At 38.7% G+C, this 22,554-nt stretch overlaps 1 protein-coding gene across 1 annotated transcript in view; it reads left to right on the top strand.

Moving 5' to 3' along the window:
• The window catches only part of NPAS1 (neuronal PAS domain protein 1), a 192,180-nt gene that overhangs the window by 119,497 nt on the left and 50,129 nt on the right, over nucleotides 1–22,554 (top strand). Inside the window, exon 7 of the mRNA XM_033955925.1 lies at nucleotides 18,274–18,421. Within this exon, the coding sequence (XP_033811816.1) occupies nucleotides 18,274–18,421 (148 nt within the window). The remainder of the gene's footprint in view (nucleotides 1–18,273; nucleotides 18,422–22,554) is intronic.

The raw sequence follows: 22,554 nt of genomic DNA on the forward strand, positions 1-22,554 counted from the left end.
GGGGTGGGCGGAGCTAACTCTCGCCGCGACCCCGGTCCAAACAGCCTGCTCCGGCTGTTTCCTCCTGCCTTCCCTCGCTCCTGCCTATAAGAAAACAAAGAGAAAAAGCAACAAAAACGCTGCCAAGGCTTGCCTCGTGCCCTGGCTCCCTTCTAATTAAAGGGGGAGCCCGGGCCCGATGCAACCTGTGACGCGGGTGGGGGTGGGCGGAGCTAACTCTCGCCGCGACCCCGGTCCAAACAGCCTGCTCCGGCTGTTTCCTCCTGCCTTCCCTCGCTCCTGCCTATAAGAAAACAAAGAGAAAAAGCAACAAAAACGCTGCCAAGGCTTGCCTCGTGCCCTGGCTCCCTTCTAATTAAAGGGGGAGCCCGGGCCCGATGCAACCTGTGACGCGGGTGGGGGTGGGCGGAGCTAACTCTCGCCGCGACCCCGGTCCAAACAGCCTGCTCCGGCTGTTTCCTCCTGCCTTCCCTCGCTCCTGCCTATAAGAAAACAAAGAGAAAAAGCAACAAAAACGCTGCCAAGGCTTTCGTTGCAAATTCTATCGTAAATGATCAAACCTTCACCTTTAGATTATCGCACAGTCATGTAGATCAGATGGTTACTATGCAAAAGCCTGCTGAAAGAGAAGTTTTTAATTTCTTTCTGAAACTCATCAAATCAGTCATACAGCATGCTTCATTCAGTAGTGCATTCCATTCAGTAGTGACTATCTCATTAACTTCACAGATGGAACACCTTGACTGTCCTTTGCACTGCAACAATCTTGAATATAGAAAATCAGCAACATTGTTTAAAGAATTTGTTAGTAAAGCCGGGGGCTTTCCCAGCAGGTAGGGAAGATATGGCAGCTTCTATTTCTGATATAGTTATCGGGGAATCTAGTTCCAATTTAACAGAATTCTTTAAACAATTTTGCACCATCTTAGCCCCTCATCTCCTTACATATTATGATTTCCTCCATTCCACTCCGGACAAACAATTCAATTTCACTGAAGTCACCATTGTAGTAATTCCTAAACCTGACAGAGACGCCACCTTGGTTAAAAACTTCCGCCCTATCTCTCTCCTTAACTTAGATTACAAGATAATGGCAAAATTACTTGCATTAAGACTTACCAAAGTGATTCCATCTCTTATACATAAAGATCAAACAGGGTTCATTAAACAAAGATATATAGGAGATAACCTGTGCCTCTTTCACCATGTTAACGCTCACGCTAAAACAATGTCAGACCCCATAATAGGCCTAGCTATTGATGCTGAAAAAGCCTTTGACCGGGTGGAGTGGCCTTTTCTTTTCCGTGTCCTGAAATGGTATAATTTTGGCTCATTCTTCACGAATTGGATAGAAGCGTTATATCACCAACCCACAGATCGTATTCTGATTAACAACCCTTTATCCAATAAATTTTCCCTTCAAAGGGGCACTTGACAGGGCTGTCCTCTCTCACCATTGCTACTTAATTTAGTGTTGGAGCCTCTTCTTTCTGCTATTAGACAAAGCCCCTTAATTAATGGTATTCCCTCCTCTGATCGAGACTTCAAATTAGCAGCCTATGCTGATGATGTTTTAATTTTTCTTAGGAACCCTCTATCCTCTCTTCCTCATCTTATACATATTGTCAAACAATATTCCCTCCTATCCGGATACTCTGTCAATTGGGAGAAATCAGAGATCTTCCCTCTGAATGATAACATTCTTCAATCAGATCTGGCTCATTTTCCCTTCTCATGGTCACATGAAGCTATGAAATACTTGGGGATTTTAATACATAAGGATCTGGTTCTTGCTCAAGATCTTAATATATCTAAAGTCAAAAATCTAGTTCTAAATACTACATCTCGATGGTCTCCACTTTTTTTGTCTTGGTGGGGTAGAATAGCATCCATCAAAATGACCCTAGCACCTCAAATTAATTACACTCTCTCTATGCTTCCTCTTCTATGCCGGAAGTCGTTTTTTCATTGGCTAAATAGGAAGCTATCTGAATTCATTTGGAACAAGAAAAAACCTCGAATTGCTCTCGCCAAGCTGAAAGCCTCTAAGATTAACGGTGGTCTTAACTTCCCGGATTTCTATCATTATTATATTGCTTCACTAGCTAAATATGGAGCTTACTGGGTTACTGACTCCTATCCCCAAGATCCTCCTGCTTGGTTTGAAATGGAGTGCTTTTTATGCACGCCTTTACACATCTCCTGCTTACTAACGGTGTCAGTACCCAGACATTTGAGAAGGTACTCTTTGTTGGGTTCAACGCAGCATGCTCTTCATCTTTTAGATACATTAGCTGAGATCTCAGTTAATGTTAGCCCACTCATGTCTCTTTGGAATAATCCCAAAATCCAAAATCATGGCAAATCCCTCTCATGGAAACGGTGGCAGCGGGCAGGTATATGGTTTGCCCACCAATTGTCTACTCTTACTGCGTCAGTTCCTTTTGATATACTTTGCTCCACATACCTGCTGCCTTCTTCTGTTTATTCACAGTGGCTCTCACTCATTGGAGTGCTGTCTTCTGTGCATATACGTTTTGACTTCATGACTTCCAAAAATACTATCCGCCATTGGTCTTTATTGACTCTATTAAAAAGCAAGGCTATATCTTTTTTCTATAATATTTTGAGAGATCATTCCTTCACTTTTTCACCTCAATCTATGAAACACTGGGATATTATACTCACCACTCCGCTTTCTGACATTGATTGGGAACTCTTTTGGTCTTCAACAAACCGCCCGCTTTTATCTTCTAGAGTTTCACAATCAATGTTCTTTATTATGTGGAATGCAGTATGGACCCCATTTCGCATGTGGAAAGCCAACTTAAAGCAAGACTCTGTTTGCTGGAACTGTTTGAAAGAGGAGGGAACTCTTGATCATATGTTTTTTCATTGTACTTTGGTCCGCTCCTTTTGGACTCAAATTTGGAACACCATACAATCTATCACTAACTGCTCGGAAGAAATCTCTATGGACATTATAATCCTTTGCTCTCAACATCCCTGTTTCGCACAATCAAACTGTCCTCCTAAGCTCATCAATACCATGTTTGTGACTGCTCTCATGCACATTCTGAAAAATTGGAAATCATCTTTGCTACTAGACTATACTTTTTGGTGGAACTCTCTGTGTATGTATCATAGATTTGAATCCTATGCATATGAGAATAAAATTACACTCCGAACCTCCATGAATTTGAAGAGCAAAAAATCACCCTGGTCATTCCTGGATTCCTATGTACGCTCTGCTTCGTAGACACTCCTGTCTTCCCTTCCTTTTCTTCTCTTCTCTTTTCTTCTTTCTTTCCTTTCTCTTTTAATTTCTATTTCTGTTCTCCCTCATCTTTTTCTCATATAGTCTTCACAAGCAGTTCCAATACTTGGAGCTTTTCTTACTGCTATGGTCCTCTACAGTTAAATATATATTTGCAGATTCTTTATACACAAAGCTTTATTTTGTTTTTATGTATTTGAAATGCTCCCTGTATTTTTCAAAATACTCAATAAAAATTATTGAACTAAAAAAAAAGAAAATCAGCAACATTGATGTCATACATTTTGGTAAAGTTCCATTCAAAATTTTAAATATCATAACCAAAATCCTAAATTGTATTCTCCACAACCAATGAAGTGACATCAAAATAGGTATATTAAGCTCACGGTATCATGCTCCTATAATTTCTCATGTCATTGCACTTTGTAGAAAATTGTAAGGTACATAATACCGCTGTTGTCAAGATAGGTATTAACCATTGATTGAACAAGCATTGAAAATGATCATAGTTGAGAAAAGGTCTCAGTCTTTGTATCATCCTCAACTTAAAAAATCCATCCGTACCACCACCTTAAATTTTACTGACAACTGTGAATCAAGTTGAAAGCCTAAATTCCTTACTTCAGCCACAAATTTTATCTCATAATCCTCAGATTCCGGGTCTACTGACTTTGATAACAGCATCAGTTCTGTTTTCTTGATATTCAAACTCAACCTTGGACTAAGCAGCTAAACTTGTACTTGCTTCAATATACTATAAATCTGTCCCAACACATGTTCTTTTAGGCCATCAATTGGTATCAGGGCCTCTATGTCATCAGCATATAATCTATATTCCACTTTAAAATGCCAACATTTAATAACAGCACTTATCTGTGAAATGTGGAAAAACACTACACTTAGACACCAGCACTGATACTTCATGACCTACAGTGCCTCCGTTTCACCATCTCAATGAGGCTTCATCAGGGGATGTGCTGAAATGCTATGTTGAATGTATTCATTCACAAAATGGCGCCAAATACCCCATATTCCATCTTGTCTTATCAGCTGTGCTAGCGATTCCATGCAGAGAAGAAAAAGAGATTTTGAAAGGAGGTGACCCTGACCGGTCAGTAGCTAATAATAATAATAATTTTATTTTTATATACTACCCTACCTCATAGTTCTAGACGGTTCACATACAATAATAAAAATATACAAACAGTGAATAAAAGTACAAAATCTAAAAACAACTACAATTATACAATAATTGAATAAAATGCATTCGTGAAAATAGATAGATATTCCTTAAAAAGTACAACTGTAAAATCAATGTGCAAATTTCCAATCCATATTCTGAAACATCAATTTACAAACTTTTCGAATAAATCAGTTTTCAATAGTTTCCTAAAGGATATGTATGAATGGGCCTGAGAAATAATAGAACTTAGCCATGAATCCATTTTACCTGCCTGAAAACCAAGCAACGACAAGGCTTAATAATTGGGAAAACAAATAAGTATTGCCCTTGAGTTATTCTTTTAGGTTTATATCTTTCAAAACATAGAGACAAGTAATTAGGAGCCATACCAAACAGTACTTTAAAACTGGTGCAACCAAACTTAAACAGTATTCTAGCCTCAAAAGGCAACCAATGCAACTGTTTGTAGGATGAAGTAATATGATCATGTTTTTTCAGCCCCAAAATTAAACGGACTGCCGTATTCTGTATAAATCTGTCTTTTTGAAGCTTTTTTTGGGATCCCACATATATTACAATAATCCAGAATGGATGAATGTACCAATAATCTAAATGATGCCCTATTAAATAATTTTTTTATTGTCTGAAGCTTCCACAAAATCATATAACATTTTTTTTTTAATTCTTTATTCATTTTTAATCTTTCAACAAGTGTACAATAAAAGTGATACATAGATTTACAAACAACACTTGATAAATCTATCAAGATAATAACAAATGTATATGTATCTAAACCCTTCTCCCCCCCTCCCTTTCCATACTATTTTCTTAATTGAATCAATCTTTTTCATATTTTCTTTGTACCTTTTTCTTCATTTATACAAATCCTCCCCTTTCCCCTCCATTCATAAGTAATGTTAAGAAAATGGTGTTTATTCATTACAAAACAATGTCAATGGCTCCCATATTTCATAAAACTTTTATAATTTCCATTTTGTATTGCTATTGAACATTCCATTTTGTATAGATGACAAAGTGAATTCCACCAGAAATTAAAGTTAAGTCTGCTGTGATCTTTCCAATTGGTAGTAATATGTTGCATGGCAACTCCTGTCATAATCAATAAAAATTTGTTATTACTTGCCGATATCTGACTCTTTTTCCTCATAGACATGCCAAATATCACAGTATCATAAGTTAATGCTACAGGATTTTCTAATAAAGAATTTATTTGATCCCAGTTCGAATTCCAAAAGGCTAATATATAGGGACAAAAAAATAAAAGATGATCCAAAGTCCCTACATCAAGCTTACAATGCCAGCATCTATTAGACAATGAACTATTTAATTTTTGTAATCTAACAGGGGTCCAAAATGCTCTATGCAAAAGAAAAAAACAAGTTTGTCTCATAGATGCTGACAGTGTACATCTTAATCTCCAAGACCAAATTTGTGGCCATTGAGATGCTGAAATTTGATGCTTAATCTCAATGCTCCAAATATCCCTAAGACCATTTTTAGGTTTTTTATTAACCAATTCACTAATAACTTTATACCACAGTGCGGCCTGGTGACCCAGAAAATCTGCCTGGAAGCATAAAAATTCCATGCTATATTGAGAATTTAGATTTTTCCATTCAGGGAACCCTGCCTGAATGGCCTGCTTCAATTGCAACCATTTATAAAATTGTGATTTATTCAGTCCAAATTTATTTTGCAATTGTGTAAACTCAAGCATATTTCCATTTGAAATAACATCATTTAAAGTTCGTATTCCTGCATTTAACTAATGCCTCCAGACAATCTTAGATCCGCCAATTTGAATCTTGGAGTTTAGCCATATAGATTGATTTGTTGATTTATTAATAGGAATTTCAGTTAAATTACTTACATACCTCAGAGTTTTCCATGTATCTAATAAAAGTTTATTTTCTTTATACAATCTGGGCATCTTGATACTGAGAATGTGACAAAGATGTAAAGGAGACAGGAGTCGCCATTCCAAATATAACCAATCTGGAGTGTATTCAATGAGATCTGAGAGGATCCAATACATACCTTGACGTAAAATATAGGCCTGATGATACCTATAAAAATTTGGGAAATTTACCCCACCCTCCTTAATTGATTTCTGTAAAGATACCAAAGCAATTCTAGGTGTTTTGCCAAGCCAAACAAACTTAATAATTATTGAATTCAATTTTTTATAAAAAGAGTTTTGAAAAAATACCGGAATCATACACATTTGATAGCAAACCACAGGCAATACCATCATTTTTATGGTTTGAACTCTCCCCCACCAAGATATATGTAACGGATTCCATTGTTCACATAATTCCGAAACCTTTTTTAATAAAAGTTTTTCATTTTATTTTACTGTATCCTCTATTGAATTTTTAATCCAAATTCCTAAATATTTTAATCCATCCTCCTTCCAAACAAAAGGAAATGAATCAAACATAGATTTTATGCAATGTACATTAAGCGAAAGAATTTCAGATTTATTCCAATTGATTTTATATCCTAAAAACATTCCAAACCTTTCAATCAATTCTAACAAACACGGTATAGTTGAACCTGGATTGCGCAAATATAATAAAATATCATCCGCAAAAGCAGATAGTTTGTATTCCCATTCTTTCAGGGGAATACCCTGTATCCCCTTTGTCTGGTTAATAGCTATCAATAAGGGTTCTAAAACAATATCAAACAGCAAAGGAGATAATGGACATCCCTGTCTAACTCCTCTATGTAGTTTAAAACTTTCAGATAAATTATTATTAATGTATAATCTTGCCATAGGGGAGCTATACAATGTTTTAATCATTTGAACAAAACCAGGACCTATACCAAACCAATCCAAAGCCTTATACATGAATGACCATTCTACCCTATCAAAAGCTTTTTCTGCATCTAAAGATAGAGCAAAAGCTGGTTCATTCATCATTTTAGTTAAATTTAAAGTATGAAACGTCAGTCTTGTATTGTTAGAAGAATGTTTGTTAGCAATGAAACCCGTTTGATGTACATCAATTATGTAAGGGAGAGCCTTTGCCAATCTTAATGCCAGTGCCTTAGCCAATAATTTTCCATCCACATTAATTAATGATATTGGCCTGTAATTTGAAACCATAGTGGGATCTTTATTTGGCTTTGGCAAAACAATCACCACAGATTCTGCCATAGTACTTTTAATACAACCTTTATTAAGTTGAAACTGATATAAATTTAGTAAAAAGGGTAATAAAGAATTTTTAAATGTTTTATAGAATTCCACAGTAAAACCATCCCCACCTGGAGCGGATCCAACTCTAAGAGACTTCAATGCTGTTTCTAATTCTTTTAATTATATAGGTTCTTCTAAACTTCTTTTTATATGATCAGGAAGTTTTGGACCCTCAAGAAGATTTAAAAATTCCATACCTTTTTGAACTTTATCAACAGAAGACTTGGAAGAATATAACTCTTTGTAAAAAGCCAAAAATTGATTTAAAATATTACTAATTTGATTATGCATATTTCCTTTCTCATCTTTTATTGCAATTATTTTTATTCTTCTCTTCTTTGCTTTAAGATAATTTGCAAGTAAACTTCCTGCCTTATTAGATTTTCCATAATACAAGGTTTGCGAAGAAAACAAATCTTTCCTTGCCATTTTTGAAGAAATTTCATTATATTTACCCTTAGCCTTTAATAAAGCTTGCAAATTTTCGTGATTCCATTTATCAATTAATTTGGACTCCAGCAGTTTAATTTCTTTTTCCAAATCTGAAAATTGTTTAATAAGTTGTTTTTTAATATATGCAGAATAAGAAATAATATTACCTCTTATAGTAGCTTTAAATGTATCCCATAAAATTTCCGCATTAATATCTGCTGAAGTATTTATTTGGAAAAAATCCAAAATTTTTAACTTAATTTTTTCAAGAAAAGTTGAATCTGAAACCAATGCATTATCAAACCTCCATAATGATCTATTATATTCACTATTATCTAGTGTAAGTGTAATCCACACTCCTCCATGATCAGACAAAATAATTGGATCAATGGAAGCTTGTGTCATTTGTTGCACCATGGAATTTGATACCAATATGTAATCAATTCTTGAAAAAGATTTATGAACTGTTGAGCAAAAAGAGAATTCCTGATCATTAAAATGAAGAATACGCCATATATCTTTCAAATTACAAGTATTCACCAAATTATCTAACCCTAATGATTTTATATTTTTGCTTGGCTTTTTATCCAAAAAAGGATCCATAACAGCATAAAAATTTCCAGCTACTATTAAATTAGAAGCAGCCAGTGGGAGTATTAATTTTTGTATATTTGTAAAAAAATAATTTTGATTCGAATTCGGGGCATAGATATTTAGTAAAGTCAAAGTATTATTTCCCATGCTCATTTCCGCTTGTATCCATCTCCCTAAAGGATCAAAATCTATCATTTTAAATGAAGCTAAACATTTTTTGTTCACTAATATAGCCACTCCTGCCTTTTTCCCCACTGCAGGAGCGAAAAAACAGTGTTTCACCCAATTATCCTCTAGCTTCCTGGATTCAACCACTGGCAAATGTGTCTCTTGAATATAATACACATCAGCCTGTTGCCTTTTTAAAAATGCTAACATTTTTTCCTCTTTACTGGGTGATTAAGGCCATTAACATTGAGCGAAAAGATTTTAATCTCCATCAATCCAAATAATTTTTACAAAAGCTCTTCCATTTATTATATCTAAACAAAAAACTGAAATCACTTGAAATGAAGAAACACCATTTTCATCTGTAACCCACCCCACAACATCCCTATCCCAATTCTCATATCCCCTTAAACCCCTTCCCGTCCCTCCCTCTCCCAGCCTTAATATAGACTGATACAACCTGAAACTGCACATACAAGACTAAGTAAAGCAAAAATAAAGCTCTATACAGACCTCAATTATAAAACACTATTGTCTGTAATAATTATATATACGTTCACATATATTAAATGTAAAATTCTTGAAACATAGTAACATAGTAGATGACGGCAGATAAAGACCTGAATGGTCCATCCAGTCTGCCCAACCTGATTCAATTTAAATTTTTTAAAAATTTTTTTTTTAATTTTTCTTCTTAGCTATTTCTGGGCAATAATCCAAAGCTTTACCCAGTACTGTGCTTAGGTTCCAACTGCCAAAATCTCTGTTAAGACTTACTCCAGCCCATCTACACCCTCCCAGCCATTGAAGCCCTCCCCTGCCCATCCTCCACCAAACGGCCATACATAGACACAGACCGTGCAAGTCTGCCCAGTAACTGGCCTAGTTCAATATTTAATACTAGTCTTTAAGCCCGTTAGATTAACGGGTGCTAGAACATATGTGTGTGTCTGTCTTTTTTTCTCTCTCTCTCCTTAGCCGCTTTCTTTCTTTCTGCCTTTCTTTTTCCTTGGCTGTCCATCACCACCCCTTGCCTGCTCCCCCTGTCCATTTTCCCTTCCTTTTACCTCCACTGTGTCCACCACCACCCCTTCACTGCTCTCCTTATGCAGCAGCAGCCCTTCTCCCTTTGTTTTACCTCCCCCCTGTCCAGCAGCACCTCTTTCCTTCTCCCCCTGTCCAACATTAGTCCTCCGTTCTTTTTTCTTCACCTCCCCTGTCCATCAGCATCTCTTTCCTTCTCCCCCTGTCCAGCAGTAGGCATCCCTTCCTTTTTTATCCTCCCTCCTCCTTCTTATCCCTATGATACTCTTACCTTGCTCTGCCCCTGATCAGAGGTTCCCGACAGCTGCCCAGTTGCACCCATTGGAAAAGTTCCCACTGCCGCATCCCGCACCCCTCCTGACGCGGCTCCCGCTGTCCTTTCTGTCTGTCTCTGTCCCTGGCCCCCTTTGCCTGTCTGTCTTTCTGTGTATCTCCCTGACCCTGTGTCTTTCTTCTTTCCTTTCTGTCTCCCTTCCTCCCTCTGTCTGTCTGTCCAAAGCAGCATTCCATCCCCCTCCCCCCACACCAGTTCCCTGTGCACCTGCCCCTGTGTCTTTCTTATTTTCTTTGTGTTTCCCTTCCTCTCTCTGTCTGTCCAAAGCAGCATTCCATCACCCTCCATTTCCCTCCCCCCACACCAGTTCCCTGAACACCTGCCCCTGTGTATTTCTTATTTTCTTTGTGTTTCCCTTCCTCTCTCTGTCTGTCTGTCCGTCCAAAGCAGCATTCCCTTCCCCTCCATTTCCCTCCCCCCCCCCAGTTCCCTGTGCAGCAGCATTAGCGTTTCCTCTACCCGCCCCTGTCCCTTCCCCTTCCCCTTCCCGCGGGCCGGACTACAAAGGTGGTGATTCCAGCAGCGCTTTTATCAGTCTCCACACGCTGCTTCGGGCCCTTCTGCCCTGATTTACTCTGGCACGTCCCTGATGACATCATCAGAGACGCGGCAGAGCAAATCAGGGCAGTAGAAGGGCCCGAAGCAGCGTGTGGAGACTGATGTACACGCTGCTTGAATCGCCATTCGGACCCGCGGGAAGAGAAGGGGGTGGACGGCAAAGGAGAAACGGAGATCGGCGGCGGCGACAGGAGAAACGGAGAACGTCGTCTGGCTGCGGTCCAGCTTGTGGAGGCGATCGGGTGGTGACGTATTCGCGCGCATGCGCACTCCTTCGGCCACAGACCTACAGCGCACGGAACACGAAAATAGGACTTAGCATGCGCGAGTTAGCCTTTTATTATATAGGATTATTTTCTGATTCTAAATCTTCTGTGTTCATCCCACGCTTCTTTGAACTCAGTCACAGTTTTACTCTCCACCACCTCTCTCGGGAGCGCATTCCAGGCATCCACTACCCTCTCTGTAAAGTAGAATTTCCTAACATTGCCCCTGAATCTATCACCCCTCAACCTCAAATTATGTCCTCTGGTTTTACCATTTTCCTTTCTCTTGAAAATATTTTGTTCTATGTTAATACCTTCAAGTATTTGAACGTCTGAATCATATCTCCCCTGTCTCTCCTTTCCTCTAGGGTATACATATTCAGGGCTTCAAGTCTCTCCTCATACGTCTTCTGGCGCAAGCCTCCTATCATTTTCGTCGCCCTCCTCTGGACCGCCTCAAGTCTTCTTACGTCTTTCGCCAGATACGGTCTCCAAAACTGAACACAATACTCCAAATGGGGCCTCACCAATGATCTGTACAGGGGCATCAACACCTTCTTCCTTCTACTGACCACGCCTCTCATTATACAGCCCAGCATCCTACTGGCAGCAGCCACTGCCTTGTCACACTGTTTTTTCGCCTTTAGATCTTCGGACACTATCACCCCAAGGTCCCTCTCCCCGTCCGTGCATATCAGCTTCTCTCCTCCCAGCATATACGGTTCCTTCCTATTATTAATCCCCAAATGCATTACTCTGCATTTCTTTGCATTTAATTTTAGTTGCCAGGCATTAGACCATTCCTCTAACTTTTGCAGATCCTTTTTCATATTTTCCACTCCCTCTTCGGTGTCTACTCTGTTACAAATCTTGGTATCATCTACAAAAAGGCACACTTTTCCTTCTAACCCTTCAGCAATGTCACTCACATACATATTGAACAGGATTGGCCCCTGCACCGAACCCTGAGGGACTCCACTAGTCACCTTTCCTTCCTTCGAGCGACTTCCATTAACCACCACCCTCTGGCGTCTGTCCGACAGCCAGTTTCTGACCCAGTTCACCACTTTGGGTCCTAACTTCAGCCCTTCAAGTTTGTTCAACAGTCTCCTATGAGGAACTGTATCAAAGGCTTTGCTGAAATCCAAGTAAATTACATCTAGCATATGTCCTCGATCCAGCTCTCTGGTCACCCAATCAAAAAATTCAATCAGGTTCGTTTGGCACGATTTACCTTTTGTAAAGCCATGTTGCCTCGGATCCTGTAACCCATTAGATTCAAGGAAGTACACTATCCTTTCTTTCAGCAACACTTCCATTATTTTTCCAATAACTGAAGTGAGGCTCACCGGCCTGTAGTTTCCTGCTTCATCCCTGTGACCACTTTTATGAATAGGGACCACATCCGCTCTCCTCCAATCCCCAGGAATCACTCCCGTCTCCAGAGATTTGTTGAACAAGTCTTTAATAGGACTCGCCAGAACCTCTCTGAGCTCCCTTAGCATCCTGGGATGGATCCCGTCTGGTCCCATCGCTTTGTCCACCTTCAGTTTTTCAAGTTGCTCATAAACACCCTCCTCCGTGAACGGCGCAGAATCTACTCCATTTTCTCGTGAAATATGGAAACCAAAATAAAAAACGAAATAGAGAACTTCCACTCTCAGTATAATAATAAAAGAGAATCTCAATCTCAAATATATTTGTTAAGAGTTAGACTTATAACAAACCCATAAATATAAATTAAATATTAATAATATATTTTCTTTTTTTTTTATCATTTTATCATTCATTTTTTTTTTATTGTAAGTTCTACACATTAGTATCTTATCTTCATAAATAAAGTTTTCTAATAATATCTTTACAAGATATGTAAAACATAGGAAAAAATAGTCTCAGCTTTAACAGTCATCTTTTGAGAACAAGATATTAAAGGCTCACAGAGAAACAAACTGCCAGCTGCTTCAGTGTTCCATTGCACCGTTACCATTACCATTCAAATAAAACAGAGTCAAACTGTCAATTAAAAGATTCTCAATTAAATCAAAGATGAATAAACAAACAAAATCAAAGAAAAACAATGAAAGAGAATAATTTCCATTTCCATGAAGGGAACAAGCCCAATCAAACTGACATCGTCTGTTCCCTTTGATTTAGATACATTTCCAACTTCACAGGCTCATCAAAGCTCATAGTTTTATTGTCAATAGTTATTTTCATAATCGCAGGATATATCAGCCCAAATCTAGCTCTGATGTCTCTCAGCTTCGGCCTCGTGTCTTGAAATTTTTTCCTTTTATATGCCGTTGTTTTAGCAAAGTCAGGAACGATGTGGACTTTGGCATCCTAACATTTTAAATTTGCATGTTCCTTAGCCATTCGTAACACCTCTAAAACTTGTTGGTGCCGTAACAACTTGAATATTATGGGGCGAGGACCTTTTAAAGTATCAGGTCTTCTCATTGGTATGCGATGTGCACGTTCAACTTCTATCGGGTATTTGGATTTGAGGGGCAGGACTTTCATCAAGAAGTTTTCAACAAATGAGACCAGGTTGTTTTTCTCCACCCCTTCCGGTACACCCAAAAGTCTCAGATTACTCCTCCTCATGCGATTCTGGCAATCCTCCACCTCCCTGGTGAGTGCAAAGATTTTATCTCTGTCCAGTTTATATTGCCTTTTTTCAGCTTCAAAACTGTCCATTCGCATTTCTAATTTCGTTGTTTTGATTTCTAGCACTTCAGTTCTTTTATTTAAAGTCGTTACTTCTTCCTGTATCTCATCTAGTTTTTTGGCGTTTTTCAAAAGAATTTCCTGTATTTCTTTCCAAAAATCGATGTCGCTTTTATCCCTTGACAACGGACATTTCGACGGTGTCGCCGGCTCCGGCTTAGATCTTTTGACACTGCCGGTATTGGAAGCCACCATATCGGATTTACTTTGTTTTCCTGAAGCCATCACGTTGTTGTTTTTCTTCGTTTTATACTTTAAATGAAATTTTTATTTTAGTATTTTATGTCAATAATGTCTGTAAATACTTACCCGTCCATTCTCGCGCACTCTCAAGCCACGCCCCAAGGTCATATATATAACATTTTTTTAACTAATAAGTTTGTGTGATCCAATATAACGCCCAAAATTCTAATAGAAGTGGAAATTTGAAAAGTTTGTCCATTCAAGTATAGTTCTTTTTCTTTTATAGTATCAGAAGGACTGGCCAGAAAAAATTTTGATTTTTCTGGATTCAATTTAAGTTTTGCCTTCTTAGTCCAGTGCTCAATATAAAGAAATTAAAAAATAATTAAGAAATTGGATTTATTACTTCCCCTCCAGGGGTTCAAGGAGGGTCTAGATAGGTTCCTAAAAGAAAAGGGGATTGAGGGGTACAGATAGAAGTAGAGGTAGGTTATAGAATTAGACAGAAACCACTTCATAGGTCATGGACCTGATGGGCCGCCGCGGGAGCGGACCGCTGGGCGCAATGGACCTCTGGTTTGACCCAGTGGAGGCAACTTCTTCTTATATAAGTGGGAGTACTATGGTAATATCATCAGCATAAATATAAAATTTGACTCCCAAACTATGTAATAATTTTCCCAATGGAGCTAAATATATATTGAATAAAGTAGGTGACAGCGGAGAGCCCTGGGGTACCCCACAAGAATTACTCCAGGGAAAAGAGTAACTATCTTCGCTAAACACTTGACAATGTCTTGTTCTTAAGAACCCTCAACCTAGTTCCAAACTTTTCCTGAGATAGTTATCATGCTTGTCCTTATCAAGGGAGCTCTTTTTCAATAGGGGGTGCACCACAGCTTTTTTTAGTATTGTTGCCAGCTGCCCTTCCACAAGAGAGGGGTTAATTTTAGTGGCCCCTTTAATGAGGCCTGTGCTCGCTCTGGACAGGGATCAAAAGGGCAGATTGTAAGTCATAGGCCTTTCAGGATTTTTTCAAGAGCTTCCTCTGTAACTTGGTTGAATGAATTCCAGATGGCTGTACATGGTGGGGAAGAGAGGGTGATTTTGAGCCAATCAGGGCCTTAGGCCCCTCCCACTGCATCCCAAGATGCATTGGGAGGGGGAAGGCCTATCATTCTGAGCAAGCGGTCTTCTCTCTTGTTAATTTGTCATCCGAAGGTACGGGGGTTATCGGGGGGGGGGGGGGAGATGTCTGAGGGAAGGGTGTAGGGGATCAGTGGGTGTGAGGGAGGGAGAGACAATTTTTTTTTTCCTGGCAGGGAATCCATCATCAGTTGAGCCGGCAGGACTGCATTGAAAATGGCTGAGCTGAGAATTCTCCTGCCACTATCAGACAAGGGTATGTCTGCAGAGCTTGCTTTTGTGCATTTTTCATGTGGACATTTTTATTTTTGAAAATGGCCAAAAAAAGATAGATGTACTAAGGACCAAAACGTCTATATAGGTCATTTTCAAAAATAAAGATAGATGTCTGGCTGTTTTGAAAATGGGCATTTTCTCTACTGGATTTCTGGATGTTTTTTTTTTTCAAAACGTCCAAATTAGACTTAGACGTCCTATCAAAAATGCCCCTCATAATGTCTAAAAGTAGACCATAATCTGTCAGCAAGTATTCCAGCTTTCTTTTCTGTGATGAAAGGCAAAGTTCCTGTTTGATTTAACTGTTAAAGTTTGTCTTTTTCAAAAAAATAGCTAGCAAGTTCATAGTTGGTTTGAGGATGTTATCAGATCTTTAGCAGAGGTAAAGTCATTCATTGTAAATGTTTTGAAAACCTGACTGGCTGAGAGGGTTGAGAAGCACTGCCCTAAATGATTGCTGGATGCTCCTTCAAGTTTCATTTGAAATTTGATACAATTGTTTATCATGACTTCTAAGCGAGTTACAAGTAAGAAAAAGGGGATTGAAATAAACATCAATTAAAATACAAACTAAATTTAACATAAACATTTTAAAACAATGTTATATAAAAATGACTTAATTAACATGAGATGAAAGGTAAGTGGGTAGGAAATACAATTGATATAGTAAAGGAGAACAATTAAGGGAAGCACAAAAGGTATAGGGTTGCTGAAAGTTGTTTCTTATGGACGTTAAAGATAGATGGAATAAGGACAGGAATCAAGTTTTGAATTCTTCTTTAAATAAAAGACTCTTGAGAATGCATTTAAAGTGGTCTAGATTTCTTTCTTCTCTCAATAAGATGGGCAGTGACTTTATATACTTTCTGAATTTTTTTTTTTTTTTTTTGCTAAAATTGGCATTTCTCTGATTCTGGACGATGATGTGAACTTCCTCCTAACCCTCTCTTTCTTTGATTCTGGACCATGGCTTGAGTTCCACCCAGACCCTTTTTCTAGATGTTTGATTCTAGATAACCTTTCCAGCCATCTTTTTCTGAATGGAAGCTCAATGTCCTTTCTAGATTTCATTTCTCTGGATGATGTCTTTAGATCTCTCCTAATCATCTTTTTCTTTAATACTGGATAGCCTATCAAGTTCTCTTCTTGCTTGTTATATGATTTTAGATCAACTCATAACTTCCCAACTTTCTCATTGTCTGATTCTGGACAGTCATTTGAAGCCCCTCCAAAATCGCCATCTCTCTCTGATTCTTGTTGAACACTTAAGAACATAAGAACTGCTAAATTAAGACCAAGTTAGTGTCAAAATGCCAAGGTTATATAAAGATCATAAAATATTTGTTGATACCTGGAAAACTTTAAAGTATATAAGTAGTCTGACTCCTAATCCAATAAATAAATCAACAACTCAAACGATTTGGCTAAACCCCAAGATCAAAATAGGCGGTTTTAAAATCATTTGGAAGCATTGGATGTTGGCAGGGATACGTACTTTAGAGGATGTAATAATTAATGGTAAACTGCTTGAGTTTTCACAATTGCAACATAAATTTGGTCTAAATAAATCACAATATTTTAGATGGTTGCAATTGAAGCAGGCCATTCAGGTGGGGTTCCCTGAATGGAAAAATTTTAATAATTATCATAGCCTAGAATTCTTGTGCTTTCAGGTGGTTTCTACTGGTCACCAGGCCGCAATGTGGTACAAATTAATATCTGGATTTGTAAATAAAAAGCCAAAACATGGTCTTAGAGGCATTTGGAGCATTGAGATTAAGCATCAAATTAATGCATCTCAATGGCCACGACTTTGGTCTTGGAGGATAAGATGTACAGATTCAGCATCTATGAGACAAACATGTTTTTTTCTTTTGCATAGAGCTTTTTGGACCCCTGTTCGTTTACAAAAATTAGATAGCTCCAAGTCTAATAGATGTTGGCACTATCATCTTGAGGCTGGGACATTAGAACATCTTTTATTCTATTGTCCATTTATATTATTATTTTGGAAATCAATTTGTCCTCAAATAAATAGGATGTTGGACAATCCAGTAGCCTTGATTTATGATACTATATTATTTGGTACAACAATGAGAGCAAAGAGACAAATTTTGCTACATAATAAACTTTTGTTCATATTGACTGGTGTAGCAATTCAACAAATAACATACAATTGGAAAAATTATGACAGATTAAGTTATAACTTTTGGTGAAATTTGGTATGCCATATATATAAAATGGAGCGCACAATAGCAATACAGAAAGGTTACTTTGGTAAATTTCAGAAGATTTGGAGACCATTAGCAGATTTTTGTAATGATTAATAACATTTTCCCATAATAAGATATTTGTTAAGTGGGGATGGGGGTGGGTATTATTTTATTTATCTCATAATATGTATGAATTAATTAATACATTTTGATGTATTAGGTTAGATTTTCTGAAATAGGTAGGGAGGGATGGGAGGGGTTCTATTTTATTTACATTTGTCATATTTATTAAATGTAATATGTAATATTTAAATCATTATAAAATATGAATATGAGTATGATATATTGTACTTAAAGTGTTCATGAAGAAAATCAAGTGTATATTTATAAGATTATATGAATTTTTCTGATACACTTTTTGTAATATGCAAAACTGAATAAATAAATTTAAAGCAAAAAAGACCAAGGTCTATTGAGCCTAACATCATGCCTTTGATAGTAGGTAATCTGGGTCACAAGTACCTAGTAAATCCTAAACAGTGGAACTATTTTCAGTGGTTAAGCAACGTCTAAGTTTCATTTCAGCTCTGTATTAGATGCCTCCCAGTCCCATCCTTTTCTGATTATTTTGACTGCTTTTCAGTGTTGAAGAAAGGAGAAGTGGTAACTCAGTACTACCGCTGGCTACAGAAGAGTGCTGGCTTTGTCTGGATCCAGTCATGTGCTACAGTCTCGGTGAACTTAAAGAATCCGACAGAAAGGCACATGGTATGGGTAAATTACATCCTCAGGTAAGGTTTCTGATTACAGCCATCTAGAGTTTTATGCAGTCATATTTCTGGGTCTTCTTTTTGTCCTAATATACTGTGTTTTATTTCAAAAATTTTTCTTTGGAATACAAAGATGGGTTTATTATATCATGACTACAAAACCACTTTCCTAAATCTATTGTTATTTGTACTTTCCACTTATTAGTTTGGCGCCTGCATGGAGATCTGCTGTTAAACTGTCCATGTTGGACACTAGATTCTTGTGACGATCTGTTACATGAGAACATAAGAATTGCCACTACTGAGTCAGACCAGTGGTCCATCATGCCCAGCAGTCCGCTCACGTGGCGGCCCTCTGGTCTAAGATCAGTACCCTAACTGAGACTAGCCCTACCAGCGCACGTTCTTGTTCAGCAGAAACTTGTCTAACTTTGTCTTGAATCTTTGGAAGGTGTTTTCCCCTATAAAAGCCTCTGGAAGAGCGTTATAGCTCTCTACCACTCTCTAGGTGAAGAACTTCCTTACGTTTGTACGGAATCTATCCCCTTTCAACTTTAGAGAGTGCCCTCTAGTTCTCCCTACCTTGGAGAGGGTGAACAACCTGTCCTTATCTACTAAGTCTATCCCCTTCAGTACTTTGAATGTTTCGATCATGTCCCCTCTCAATCTCCTCTGTTCGAGAGAGAAGAGGCCCAGTTTCTCTAATCTTTCACTGTACGGCAGCTCCTCCAGCCCCTTAACCATCTTAGTCGCTCTTCTCTGGACCCTTTTGAGTAGTACCGTGTCCTTCTTCATGTACGGTGACCAGTGCTGGACACAGTACTCCAGGTGAGGGTGTACCATAGCCCGGTACAGCGGCATGATAACCTTCTCTGATCTGTTCATGATTCCCTTCTTTATCATTCCTAGCATTCTGTTTGCCTTTTTTGCTGCCGCCGCACATTGCACGGATGGCTTCATCGACTTGTCGATCAGAACTCCAAAGTCCCTTTCCTGGAAGGTCTCTCCAAGTACCGCCCCGGACATCCTGTATTCATGCATGAGATTTTTGTTACCGACATGCATCACTTTACACTTATCCACGTTGAACCTCATCTGCCATGTCGATGCCCATTCCTCGAGCTTGATTATGTCACGTTGCAGATCTTCGCAATCCCCCTGCGTCTTTACTACTCTGAATAACTTTGTATCATCCGCAAATTTAATCACCTCGCTCGTCGTACTTATGTCCAGATCATTTATAAAGATGTTAAAGAGCACGGGTCCAAGCACCGAGCCCTGCGGCACCCCACTGGTGACGCTCTTTCAGTCCGAGTATTGTCCATTTACCCCTACTCTCTGTTTCCTATGCTCCAGCCAGTTTTTAATCCATGTGAGTATTTCACCCTCAATTCCATGGCTTGCAATTTTCCGAAGTAGTCGTTCATGCAGAACCTTGTCGAACACCTTCTGAAAATCCAGATATACAATGTCGACTGGATCGCCCTTGTCTATCTGTCTGTTTACTCCCTCAAAGAAGTGCAGCAAGTTCGTCAAACACGATCTGCCTTTGCTAAAACCGTGCTTACTGGTCCTCATCAGCCCATTCTTCAGTTGCCTGTGCTCTCTTCATAATTTACGTATACCAGTGACACACCAGTATGGAGTTTGATGAAGATATGCTCTTGTATTCATGTATTACTTACATGTATTACTAAACAACAAATATAAATACAAGTGAGGCAATATAAACATCTATAACTTCAGTATAAGCTCTTCTGTTAGGTCATCAGATGTGCTTTCCATATTTTGATCACTCTAAATCGCCAGAAATATGTGCACAGCTTAGGCAGCAATTTCACAAATTTAATTGTTACTTAGCACTCCTCATTGACCCAATTTTATGCGCTTTACTGATACGCAGTGGCGTACCTAGGGTATGTGGCACCCGGGGCCCATAATTTTTTGACACCCCCCCATGTAAAAAAATATTTTTTGTAATAGCCATGAAACTGAATAAATGGTCATAATAGAAACAGGCAGTGAAAATTTTCTTTTATTGAACCTCATATATGTAACCATTAATCCAAACATAACATAAATTATGTCTGAATTGTCATGACATCAGAAGTACATATGGAGTAGTTGCAGGTGATGTTTGGGACAGTTCTGATTGTGTTAGTTCGGTTTTATGTGTTTTTTGAATAGAAGGGTTTTTATTTCTTTTTTGAAGGTTTTGTAGTTTGTGGTCGAGGTCAATAGGTCAATAGAGTTGGGGGTCGAGTGTTGCAGCTCGAATGGCTAGGAGGTTGTCGAACTGTTTTTTTCTTTTGACGTTTTTGGTTAGAGGGTGTGTGAATGGTGCGTGAGTTCTCCTATGTCTGGTTGAGGTGGATTGAATTATTTAGCTGAAGAAATTAATTACCCCCCCCCCCATTCCACACACATTAATTATCTTCCATTTTTGTTCCCATTATAAAAAACACTGATAAGTTCTCAGAAAAAAATATATTAAAATAAGAAGTGAAAACAAAGGCCCCTACAGATGAGAACATAACATAAGAATAGCCTAACTGGGTCAGACCAATGGTCCATCATACCCAGTAACCCATTCTCATGGAAGCCAATCCAGGTAACTAGTACCTGGTCAAAACCCAAAGAGTAGCAACATTCCATGCTACCGATCCAGGGCAAGCAGACACTTCCCCCATGTCTTAATAACAGATTATGGACTTTTCCTCCAGGAATTTGTCCAAATCTTTCTTAAAGCCAGCTACACTATCTGCTTTTACCATAACTTCTGGCCACTTCATTTTTAAGTTTAGATCTTTCCTTTCAAACAGAGACCTTGCTAGATGTCAAATACAGCACAAGGTAACTTCACACGGACTTAGCTGTGCAGGAAATGTGAATCTCCTCATACACCCACCATATAGTGCAAAAATGTGCAAAGGTCTGGTTTTTTCTTTCGATCACTACATAGACTAATGCCACACAAGCAGCGCTGTTACAAACATATTCTGCAGGTCAGTGCTAAGGTTAACAACGTTTCCTTCCTTGGACCAGAAGGAGATACTGACAAACCACTGGAAGAGATCCCAAAACAACTACCCAGGAACAACACCCAAAGACCCACTCAGTGTGTGAACCAGTTGAGTGGAGTGGACTAACTGGGGGGTGGAAATGGGCCCGGAGTTTGCTCAGCAGAATTTCCCAGACCACCTCTTCCTCTCAACACATTGACACGCTGCCACCACCACCACTAGGAACACCTCACCGGGTAGGCCAGCAATGCTATAAACTTTATAAAACACATTATTATATTTTCTTATAAAGCACATATTTTAACTGAACTCTCTGACATCCTCAGCCTTGCCATTCACAAAAATAGAAAGAAGAAAAATTCCTGTTTCCTGCTGTCTCATGTCCCCGGCCTATACAATATTTTTCTTCTGCAGACCCTTCAAAAGTCTGATCAAATCCTCGTTTCACTTGCATTATAAAGTACTGAGGATGCCATCTCTCTCCAATCCCAGGTCCTAAAGTCTAAGACAGTAGCGCAAACTAGTGCTGCCCGATTCAAGAAAAAAAAAAAATTTGATTCGATTCAGCCTATTGAATTGGTTTTTCGATTCAACTTTCCTGCCCAATTGGGTGTTTGTTTTTTGTTTTTGTTTTTTTTTCAAACATCCTGGTGGGTTTATTTTATAGCTTTTTCACCCCCCTTTGGCTTCTCCTAACCACACTGGCGCTGTGGTGTAAATAAAATAAAGAAACAAAAAGGACTTTTCCTCTCTCTGTTAAATCCTAGCTCACGTTTGCGGTCTAACAACAGCTCTGGCAGGATACACATTTCAAATCTGACATATTGTAATCACAAAACAGAAAATAAAATTAGTTTTCTACCTTTTTGTTGTCCGGTTATTTTTCAAATCTTTTTGGTCCAAGGCTCTGGTTGTCTTCTGATAACTTGCTTGCCAGGGTCTCCTTCTTTCTTCTTTCTCCGTGCTAACCATCCACTTGCCATCTCTGTCCTCCCCTTCCATTTCCCTTCCCTCCCCCGGATGTCTGGCATCTTTCCTTTCTTTGTCTCTCTCCACAGATCCACCTTTTCTTAACTACCCTTTCATCCAGCAGCTCTCCCTCCTTCCCCACCACCCCAGGGTCCACCATCT

Source organism: Geotrypetes seraphini, chromosome 8 (assembly GCF_902459505.1).
Source record: "Geotrypetes seraphini chromosome 8, aGeoSer1.1, whole genome shotgun sequence".
NCBI lineage: Eukaryota > Metazoa > Chordata > Amphibia > Gymnophiona > Dermophiidae > Geotrypetes > Geotrypetes seraphini.